Source organism: Chiloscyllium plagiosum, unplaced genomic scaffold (genome assembly GCF_037043375.1).
Source record: "Chiloscyllium plagiosum isolate Xiang-an unplaced genomic scaffold, Cpla_swu_hap1 HiC_scaffold_5, whole genome shotgun sequence".
Lineage (NCBI taxonomy): Eukaryota > Metazoa > Chordata > Chondrichthyes > Orectolobiformes > Hemiscylliidae > Chiloscyllium > Chiloscyllium plagiosum.
The window spans coordinates 52,882,533-52,894,398 of record NW_028270143.1 but is presented as its reverse complement, the minus strand read 5'-3'; the positions used below and the strand labels follow the sequence as shown (position 1 = coordinate 52,894,398).

Genomic DNA, 11,866 nt, shown 5'->3' with positions numbered 1-11,866 from the left:
ACATCCTTCCTATAAGAGGGTGCCAGAATTGAATACAATATTCTGGAAGTGGCCAAACCAACATCTTGTACAGCAGCCACATGCCATCCCACTTCCTATACTCCATGCTCTGACCAATAAAGGCAAATGTACCAAACACATTTTCAATATCATGTCTACCTGTGACTCTACCTTCAAGAAGCTGTGAGCCTGCACCCCAAGGTCTCTTTGTTCAGCAACACTCCCCAAGACCCGAACATTAAGTGTACAAGACCCGAACATTAAGTGTACAAGTCCTGTCCTGATTTGTCTTACCAAAATGCAACACCTCCTGTTTATCTGAATTGAACTCAAAGTACCACACCATCTGATCAAGGTCCTGCTATACTCTGAAGTAACCTTGGCTGACAACTCCACCACCATTTTGGAGTCATCTGAAAACTTACTAACCATTTGTGCTGTATCCAAATCATTTATATAAATAGCAAAAAGCAGTTGACCCAGAACCGATCCTTGTGGCACACCACTGGTCACAGGCCTCCAGTCCAAAAAGCAACCGTCCTCCAACCTGTCTCTTGCCTTCATGCCAATCTTGTATCCAAATGGCTAACTCTCCCTGGATTCCAAGTGAGCTAACTATGCTAACCAGTCTACCACCAAAGTGTGGAACAGTACAGCAGATGAGGCAGTATCAGAGTAGCAGGAGAATCTATGTTTCAGGCATAAGCTCACATTGCTGACGAAGAGGTCATTGCCCAAAACATTAATTCTCCTGCTTCTCAGATGCTGCCTGACCTGCTGTGCTTTTCCAGCACCACATTTTTTGACTTTGATCTCCAGCTTCACTTCCATCTAACTAGTCTACTGTACAAAACCTTGTCAAACATCTTGCTGAAGTTCATTTCGACAACATCCACCATTGCCTTAATCTTCTTTATCACTTTTTAAAAAGTTCCTGGCCCTACCTAAAATTTGATCCTGATAATATCTTATTATTCAAAACAAAATCTCAGCATCATGTTATAATTGGTTCTTTGATGTTAGTTAATGTTTACATTGAGTGATGTGAAGTCCAAGAACTAATCAGTGCTGTTCAGCACCACCAAAATAAGGTGTGGTTTGATTTAAATTCATCGTGCTTGGTTTTCTTTCTCCTTCAGTTCAAGAGAAGCAGTACAGTAGTGCCATGCTAATTGCATACAAGAATTCTATGATTGAGCCTGTGGCTGATGTTGCACATACTTTATTCTGCTTTTTTTTTTCATAGGATGTAATCATAGACAGTAAGGCCAGAATTTTTTGCCTAGCGCTAATTCCCCTTGAACTGAGTAACTTGAGACGGCATTTAAGAGTCAACCATACATTGTGGGTCATTTGTCACATGTAGACCATTGTGGTTAAGGATGTTGGATTTCCTCCTCTAATGCAAGAAAACTAAAAGGACACTGGAGGCTCAATGACACAACAGTAAACACGGATGAATATACAGCACACTTACAACTCCATAAAACTCAATTTACTATGTACTTAAACAAATAACACATGTTTTAAACTACTGACATAGCTCAATTACTGTCTTTTATTACTTTTGTTTCTGTAACTAACCCTAATCATTATTACCTAGGAGAGGTGGCAGCTGGCCAGGCTGGAACTCCTCCTGATGTCTTCAACACACCTCCTGATGTACGATACCTCCTGTACTTAATCTTTGAAGTCCTGCTGAAAATCAAGGATTTTCTTTAGACACCAGTCTCTGAGCCAAGAGTATACCTTATTTGGAATTACCCGTGCGTGTGTCCAATCCCAAGTGTTTTGTCCTTATTTAGTAGAGACAGCAGTTCCTGATTTCCTGCAACCTTAGCTCTTGGCAGACTTGAATGACTTAGCATAATTCCACTCACATAAGAGCTCATTGTAAAGCCTCTTATCAGTTCCTGTTGTCTTCAGCCTTATCCAATGCAAGAAGTGAAAGGAGAGCAGAGGCAATGAATGGAAAGTTAACTTTTTTTTAAAAAAACATTCCAAATGGAATTTAAATTCAATGAATAATCAAAGCAGCTGTCATTGGGAGATTTGATGCCACATACTGACAATATTAATCTTGGTCTCTCAATTACTACATTAGCATTATGCTACTATGCGGTCAGGTGGCTGGATAACTGGTTTGCAATGCAGAATAATGCCAGCAGTATGGGTTCAATTCCCACACTGGTGGAGTTACCATGAAAGGTTCCCCATTGCTATCTCTTCCCTTGTCTTATTGGTGGTAACCCTCATTAAACCAGCTCCCTCTACCTTTCTTCATAAGGCATGACCTTCAGTCCAGGCAGCATTCTGGTAAATCTCCTCTGCACCCTCTCTAAAGCTTCCACATCTTGCCTATAAAGTGCAACCAGAACTGAACACAACTGTGGCCACACCAGAGTTCTGTACAGCTGCAACATGACCTCATGGCTCCGAAACTCAATCCCTCTACCCAACAAAAGCTAACACACGGTATACCTTCAACTTGGGTGGCAACTTTAAGGGATCTATGGATATGGATCTCGAAATCCCTGTTACTCCAAACTGTCAAGAATCCTGCCTTTAACTATGTGTTCTGCATTCAAATTTGATCTTCCAAAGTGAATCACTTCACACTTTTCATCGACTACTTATCAGCCCAGTTCTGCATCCTGTCAATGTCCGTTGCAATCTACAACAGCCCTCCACACTATCCACCGACCCTTGTGTCATTGGCAAACTTACTAACCCAGCCTTCCACTTCCTCATTCAAGTCATTTATAAAAATCAAAAAGAGCAGAGGTTCCAGAACAGATTCCGGTGGAACACCACTGGTCACCAAGCTCTAGGTGGAATACTTTCCATCTACTACCACCCTCTTCTGTATCCAGAGAGCCAGATTTCTCTGTATCCCATGCCTCCTTGCTTTCTGAAGAGCCTACCATGGGAAACCTTATAAAATGCCTTGATAATTTACACCACATCCACCTTCAATGTGTTTTGTCACATCCTCAAAGAATTCAATAAGGCTGGTGAGGCATAACCTACCCCTCACAAAGCCATGCTGACTATCTCTCATCAAACTATGGTTTTCCAAGTAACCACAAATCCTGTCTCTCAGAATCCTCGCCAATACTTTGCCACCACAAACGCAAGATTCACTGGTCTGTAATCCCCAGAATTATCCTTTCTTGGACATTATCGTAACATTTGCCAGCCTCCAATCATCTGGCACTAGTCCAGTGCACAGTGAGGATGCAAAGATCATTGCCAAAGGCGCAGCAATCTCTTCCCTTGCTTCCTGTAGTAACCTAGGGTATATCCCATCTGGGCTGAAAATGTGTTGCTGGAAAAGTGCAGCAGGTCAGGCAGCATCCAAGGAGCAGGAGAATCGATGTTTCGGGCACGAGCCCTTCTTCAGGAATGGGGAAAGTGGGGAAAGTATATCCCATCTGGCCCAGGGGATTTATCTATCCTTACGTTTTTCAAAAGTTCAGCACATCCTTCTTCTTAACATCAATCTGTTCGAGCATATCAGTCAGTTTCACACTGTCCTCAGAAACGCCAAGGTCCCTCTCAGTAGTGAAGACTGACGCAAAGTATCCATTAAGGACCTCCCCTACCTCCTCCAATTCGAGTTCCCTCCTGCACCTACTTATTATGTTCTTATAGCAATTAGTGTTTTTTAAACTCCTTATTTACCAATTCTTTTGCTATTTTGCAGAAGTCTCTTATTTAAGAAGTGCAATTACTATACAATTTGAAAGAGTTTTGTTTTAAAAGTCACATATTATTAGTTAATTTACATGACCTGGCATGTAAATGGTAATTTTTTTCTGGAGGACCCTCATCTGCTGCCAATAGGTAACACTTAAAATCCTTTTACTGGGATATTCTGCTCTTCAAATCTACAAGATACTCCAACATCTATCTAATCTAACTTTAATCTGTACAGTAATAGAGATGTACAGCATGGAATCAGACCCTTCAGTCCAACTCATCCATGCCATCCTAAATTCATCTAGTCCCATTTGCCAGCATGTCACCCATATCCCTCTAAATCCCTTCCTATTTGGATGCACATCCAGATGCTTTTTCAATGTCGTAATTGTACCAACCTCCACCATTTCCTCTGGCAGCTCATTCCACTCTCACACCACCCTCCACGTGAAAAGTTGCCCCTTATGGCCTTTTTAACTCTTTCCCCTTTCACCCTAAACCTATGCTGGACTACCCCACCCCTGCCTATTTACCCTAACCAAGCCCCTCATGATTTTATAAATCTCAGCCTCTGACGCACCAGGGAAAACAGCCCCAGCTTACTCAGCCTCTCCCTATAGCTCAAACACTCCAAACCAGGCAACATCTGTGTAAATCTTTTCTGAACCCTTTCAAGTTTCACAACATCCTATAGGAGGGAGACCAGAATTGTACACAGTATTCCAAAAGTAGCTTAAGCAATGCCTTGTACAGCTACTACATGATCTCCCAATTCCTATATTCAATGCTCTGACCAATAAAGGAAAGCACACCAAACACTGCCTTCACTATCCTATCTTCCTACGACTGTACTTTCAAGGAACTATGAACCTGTCTCTTTGTTTAGCAACACTCCCCAGGACTTTACCATTAAGTGTATAAGTCCTGTCCTCATTTGCTTTTGTAAAATGCAGCTCCTCACATCATCTAAAACTCCATCTGCCACTCCTCAGCACATTTACTCATCTAATCTAGATCCCATTATATTGAGGTAACCTTCTTTGATGTCCGCCACACCTCCAATTTTGGTGTTATCGGCAAACTTACTTATGTTCACATCCAAATCATTCATATAAATGAGAAAAAGAAGTGGACCCAGTACCGGCCCTTGTGGCACACCACTGGTCACAGGCTTCCAGTCTGACGAAACCCTCCCCCACCACCACTTGTCTTCTACCTTCAAGCCAGTTATGTATTCAAGTGGCTAGTTCTCCCTGTATTCCATGTGATCTAACCTTGCTAACCAGTCTACTATGAGGTACCTTGTCAAACACTTTACTGAAGTCCGTGTAGATCACACTCTGCCTTCCTCAAACCTCTTCGTTAATTTTCAAAACCCTCAATCATGTTCATGAGACATGATTTCCCATAAAGCCATGTTGACCATCCTCAATCAGTCCTTGCCTTCCCAAAATACATGTAAATCCTATCCCTCAGGATTCCCTTTAACAATTCACCCACCAACGATGTCAGGCTTCCTGGTCTATAGTTCCCTGGCTTGTCCTAACCACCTTTCTTAAATAGTGGCACCATGTTAGCCAACCTCCAGTCTTCTGGCACCTCACCTGTGACTATCGATGATATATCTCAGTAAAGGGTATCTTGCATCAGTTATTTTCAACAACTGGGCAACATAGAAGGACAAGAACTGCTGTCTATTATTTTGTAAAGGAAGATTTAGATTTATAATTTTAATAAGTTTGGCACTCCATAAACAGAGGAATTTCAATGCCAAAGATTACAATGTAACTCCACATCTGGCACTAAATATCAATTATTAAATGGCTGGTAAATTACAGTTACAATAAAATTGTCACTAATGGTGTGGTTAAACCATACCTCCAAAAGAGCACAATCAACATCACCAAAGTGACCATTTGATTTTATATACCAGCAATCACTTCCCTAGCTTCCAACAGATGTAGGGTAAACAGGATCAGATCCTGGGGATTTATCCACCTTTATGCATTTAAGTCATCCAGCACTTCCTACTCTGTAATATGGACATTTTTCAAGCTGTCACCATACATTTCCCTACATTGTTTACTTCCAAGTCCTTCTCCACAGTACACACTGATGCAAGATACTCGTTTAATATCTTCTGCAGTTACACATATAGGGTGCCTTGCTGAAGTTTGAGGCGCCCGATTCTCTCACTCATAACCCTTTTGTCCTTAACAGATTTATAAAATCCCTTTGGATTCTCCATAACCCTATTTACCAAAGCTCTCTCATGATTCCTTTCTTCCCTCCTGATTTTCTTCTTAAATATACTTCTACTGCCTTTAATAGTCTAAGGGTTCACTCAATCTCTGCTGTCGATACCTGACATAGGCTTCTTTCCTTTTCTTGACTAGAACATCGATTTCTCTAGTTATACAACATTCCTTACATCTACCAGCCTTACCTTTTACCCTAACAGGAACAGAACTCTCGTTATCTCATTTTTGAAGGCTTCCCATTTTCCAGCCGTCCCTTTACCTGCAAACATCTGTCCCCAATCAGCTTTTGAAAGTTCTTGCCTAATACTGTCAAAATTGGCCTTCCTCCAATTTAGAACTTATCGCAAAGGCTGCGAAGTGGAACACAAGAAAAAAATATCTGAAGCAACATTGCAGTGAATTGTGTCACAGGAGGAGATTATAAATAATCCCACCATGATAATTTTGAACATACTAATACATTTTATCCTGAACAAAGTTAAGCTGCAGCAAATGGTGATGCAGTATAGACATTATAATATAACTTGTTGGTGATTAAATACTACTGAACTAAGAAATGCATCAAAGATGATACAGTACTAATTATTCAGATGTGCTTTCAGCTTTTCCTGGTCAAACATCATATTTTCCCTGTCCTCAACCTCAAGGATACAGCTTATCTGTAAACAGTTAGGCTAACAGTAAAGTTAGAATTAACCAGGAATCAACCTATTCACCCTGATCCTCAGTATTGTTGCATTATTTTCAACAACTGGGCAACACAGAAGGACTAGAACTGCTGTCTATTATTTTGTAAAGGAAGATTTAGATTTATAATTTTAATAAGTTTGGCACTCCATAAACAGAGGAATTTCAATGCCAAACATTACAATGTAACTCCACATCTGGCACTAAATATCAATAATTAAATGGCTGGTAAATTACAGTTACAATAAAATTGTCACTAATGGTGTGGCTAAACCATACCTCCAAAGGAGTACAACCATCACCAAAGTGATAATTTGATTTTATATACCAGCCATCCTTAATATTCTGCAGAACTTCATCTACTGGAAACGCACTGGCAACCTATTTCGTCTGAACCATCCACGCAACTCCCATGCGAGAGGAGTTAAGTTCACCAACTCACTGACAAAACCAGGTGCAATTGTAATGCAAGCCAATATAGCTATCCTTCATAATAACTTGTAAATACTAACATTAGACTCCAACCTTCAGGTCAGTTAATGTTTTAAACTATATACAGTACATGAATGGAGAAAGGTTTGATATAGTGTCTACCAGGTTAACGGTAATAGTTGGTGCAATGTTAAGACGTGTAATTAGGTCAAATTTAACGTATTTATTTATGCATACGAACAATTCTTAAAACACAAGACTCAGACTAGTCATTTTGTAAATCTAAATAGCAATTTTTCCAAGTGTTTGTTCATATGACATGGCCATTGCTGGCCATCCCAGCATTTATTGTCCATACTTAATCATTCAGATAGAGTTCAGAATCTAATCAATTGCTATGGATCTGGAGTCACATTTGGCCACAACAGATAAGAATGGCATGTTTCTTTCATTTTGAGAACATTAGAGAACAAGCTGGATTTTTATGACCTTTAACACAGTTTGGATGAAAATCTTTAGTCCGAGTCTTCATTCCAGATTTACTTTTATAATAAATTCAAATGTCACTATCTGTCAGGCTGAGATGTGGACCCATGTCGATAGAATGTTACTTGCAGTTTTGAAAGTTACATCATCATTACATGACTGCCTTTCTCCAAAGTGGTAAAAAAAATCAGGAATGGATGAAACAAGTTAAATTCAAATAGGTGCAATTACCAATGACATAAGAATATTGAGGATGCTGTATTTCTCACCAAGGAAATCACAGAAAGCCAACAAAAATTGGTTGGGAACAAATGCCACTTCTGCTGCACAAAATCTTCTTCCACTATCCCCAAGTGTATCACTTTCCCTTTGACTGTAATTCCTGTGTGTGCTGGCATGCAATCACAAAGACACAGCTCGTTTACACTAGCTCCTGTAAATGTAACTTTCACCAGTGAGTACTGAAACTGGATACCCTGACACGTCAAATGCTTCAACAGGAAAGCAGAACTCTCCAGTAACAGGCATACCATATTTATTTTACTTAACCACAGAAGAAAAAGATTACATTTCTCCACATAACAACAAAAATATATCTCTGTAATGGAAGTCTCTGCTGTAATTGTAATTACCAGCTTTGGGCAGAGGGAATTCAAATGAACAAAGAAATTCTTGGTAAATGATGACTGACAAAAGGCATAACACAATTTCTTGAAGCAGATAGTGTTACAAATAAAATTGAATTTTAAAACTTTCAAAATACAAAAATGCAATTTTGATTTTCAATCAGGATGATGGAACTTGCATGAGTGCACTGATCAGTGACTCAGTAAAATGATGGAAATATATGAGCTGACGAATGGGAAATATTTGTATGTACAAATGCTAACCCTTCAACACAAACCACTATGCACCAATGAGCTTCTTGAGTCTTTAAAGTATCAACTCCATGAATTAACACTGGCTACATTGTTTGAAGCCACCTTTTTCAAATATATACATTTTAGGCAATTAATTAACAATTCTTTTCTTATCTATCTTCTCTATTTTTAACTAAAGATCATGACAAATTGATCATGCAGAATTTCTAACACATTTGAGGATACAGGTTAAGTGTATTGCTGTAAATATTTACTTCATAAAATTCATAAGAAATCCTCAAAGTAATAAAATAAAATTTCCTAAAGCAAGGTATCAGTTCACGACTGATGGCTTGCACCTGTGCCAGAGACATTTTGATGCCAATGTAAAGATTATTACAGGTCTGAAGAGAATAAAGAGGTCAGTCTGTATTCAAAACATTTGCTTTTCTTAGCTGAATCTCCAAATCCCTACTACAAATAAAATAGTTTGAGTTTGTTTTAAATAGCTGCTGGGATGGCTCATTAGATTTTAACATTGTTATTGGGACGATTACTTTCAGAACAATGCCAGTACTATTTTAATTATCGAAATGTTCAATCTTTGCAATTCTAACAATTTCAGTAAACAAAATACAGAACATTTCAGTTAACTTTGAAATCTAAAAGGCTGAAACTTTGGTGTAACCAGAATTAAGCAATCTACATTGAAGCTGTAAATCAACAGTACTCACAAAAGTTAATGCTTTTCTGTAGATATACTTAACTAATGTTTTAGCTTATTGGAATGCACAAAACCAGCCTTTTTTTCTAATTCAATCTTATAAAAAAGGTTTAAAAAGGATGTTTTTGTTGATTCATCGCTGTTACCCAAGGTGTCCAAATATTTTCTTTGAGGTGACCAGCTGGATAGGGCATTGAATTGTGGTACATTTTACTTTGGTCTTTTACTAAGCACACCAGCCTCCATCAACACAGTAACCAAGGTTGAAATCCTTATACCTGGAAATAAAGGAGAAGTATTGATTATTACTGAGTATGAGTATGGCTGAAGAAACACATTTTGCCAAAGCTTTTCATTTAGGATTCCCACAATTCCCCAGAATACCTGTTCAGGATAAGACATTTACACTGCATGAGAAAAGAATGTCGATTAGTTCAAAAGTGAACGGAGCTTGGTAGAGGTGTTGCAACAGAGAATAGACCCATTCATTTTGATTGACAGTTAACTGCCAGGATTTGTTTAAATTTTAAATTGGTCATTGCATTGATTGTTGAAAAATGGACCAGCAAATGGCTATTGTGTTGAGTTGAAACGGGAGGACAAGTTCTATTTTCAAAGATTAAAGCCAGAAGATCTGGGCTCAAGTTCCACCTGCCTTGGAAGTGTGTCATAGCACAGAACGTCAAAACAGGTTGATTAAAAGAACTGCAAAAAAAAGGCCCAATGTATTAATAAAACCTGAAAGAACAGAAGTACTGTAGATCAAACAAAAACAGAAATTGCTGGAAAAGCTCCACAGGTCCGATAGCACCTGTGAAGAGAAATCAAAGTTAACTTTTTTTGGTCCATTTCAGAGCAAAGGTCACCAGACCCGAAACATTAACTCCGATTTCTCTTCACGGATGCTGCCAGAACTGCTGAGCTTTTCCAGCAATCTCTCTGTTTTTGTAATTTCTGTATTACTACCAGTATATGCAAACATATCAAAGTGCAAGCTCAACTGGCCATCTTAAATTGATGGGCAGTGTAATTCCTCACATATTTGTTTATTTTTGGGGGGGGTAAGGTTGGGAGCTAATTTAATCCTCAATATTAAGAGCTAAAACCGAATTTTAGTTCTCCAATTTTGCCTAGGTATCTTTTAAACAATCAGAATCATCTGAATTTTCCAGCTTCAACTGAACTTTTTTGGAAGGCTGCAAATGCAGGCAATTTTTAATCAGAAAATTCAATTTCCCAGACAATTCCAACAGAGCTTTCTGCATGGGATTCTACAAGATCCCAATATTTAACTATAGTCTGTGCTGCTCCAACAATCTGACTATAGAGGAACTCGATTATCCGAATTTTGATTATCCAAAGATGATTTCAAGGTCCCGCAAAAACATCACATCAAAGAGGTAAGTGTATTCAATTTACCTGTACTGAAGAACACATGGAAACGCTGGCAAAAACAGACACAAGCAGCTCAAGCATCAGCGACTGGATATTTTTTGGGTAAGGGTTGTTACACAGCCCTTTGCAAAAGTAAGTGTTTTAAAGTACTGTACAGGCATCCCTATCACTTTACCGGGCGGTTCATTAAAAAAAAAGGCCAAGAACATGCACTAGGCAGTGCTTCTGTCTTTCTATCGAGAGACTGAGTTCCAGGAAACTGACAAATGCTGTTGCGATCGCAGAAGATGTTCGGGACCTTGTCTAATGCAGTCTTCACTAATCCTTGCCAAATGCTACATATTGCTGCATTTTTAAAACGTTTTCTTGTGTTATCATTATTTTGTTTATCATATAAAATCTATGTCCACTTGCACTCAGTACATTAAAATTATAGATTTAAACAAATGACTTCCCTTGTTTAAGGGAAAATTGATTATCCGAATAATCAATTATCTGAACAAAATAGTGCACGCCTATCTCATTCAGATAATCGAGGTGCCTCGGTACTGGAATATCTTGGCAGATATAATTCAGAACCAATGCAAGCAGTTATCCTAGAGTACGGACTAATTTTCATCACTCATCTAATTCCATCACACAACAGATTAGCTAGTCTTTTATCTCACTGATGATTAGGAAATATTTATATTATGCTGCATTTTCTACGTTTGAAAAAAAAAGCCACTTAATTTGGCAGCACAAAATAATAATTGATTCTTTTTCAACAGTTAAAAATTTGCTTACCTTCAAATGCAGGATTGTTGGCCGCCAGCCTAGTGAGTGTATTAGTAATTGTACACTCATCCATCCCGCGAATAGAATTTAGCAGTGATGGGCTCAGGAGGTTGTTGTGTATCGATGCATCAGTGTTACGTGCTGCAGAATGGTATGAGGAGCTTCTGGTTAGAGAACCAGATGATGAATATTCAACAGATTCCATCATACTTTTATCCCTGCTAGAATAGCCTACATTGTTTAAAATATACAAAAACATAAAATTAGTTCAATGACGAATCTCTTGGCATTCAAATTATCTGTAGAATGCAAAATATAAAATGTGTTCACTCAAAAGCAATAGAAACAATTTGCAAAAGAATTTACATCTGCATAGATTTTCATGGATAGACATTTATTTGCATTTTATTATATTTGTACAATAACAAAAAGCAAGTGGATTGCAGGGAAGTATAAAACATTTTCTGCCACACTCAGGAGGCAGCAGTTTGCAACAATAAGCAAAATTGGTCCTGAACCTATTTAAAAATGAAAACCTCCAC

At 38.6% G+C, this 11,866-nt stretch overlaps 1 protein-coding gene across 6 annotated transcripts in view; it reads right to left on the bottom strand.

Moving 5' to 3' along the window:
• LOC122549858 (uncharacterized) overlaps positions 1-11,866 on the bottom strand; it is a 127,914-nt gene that overhangs the window by 28,921 nt on the left and 87,127 nt on the right. For 4 of the 6 annotated variants that reach the window (XR_015757192.1, XR_015757191.1, XR_015757190.1 and 1 more), the window contains exons 21-22: positions 11,334-11,555; positions 1,600-1,698 (exon numbers count right to left, since the gene is read on the bottom strand). Coding sequence is in view for 3 of the 6 variants with exons in the window: in XM_087987163.1 (XP_087843289.1) it covers positions 1,646-1,698; positions 11,334-11,555 (275 nt within the window). In the remaining 3 variants the exon portion in view is untranslated. Of the gene's footprint in view, positions 1-1,599; positions 1,699-7,285; positions 9,431-11,333; positions 11,556-11,866 lie in introns of those variants that run through there. The other 2 variants (XM_087987162.1, XM_087987164.1) reach the window with 2 other exon arrangements.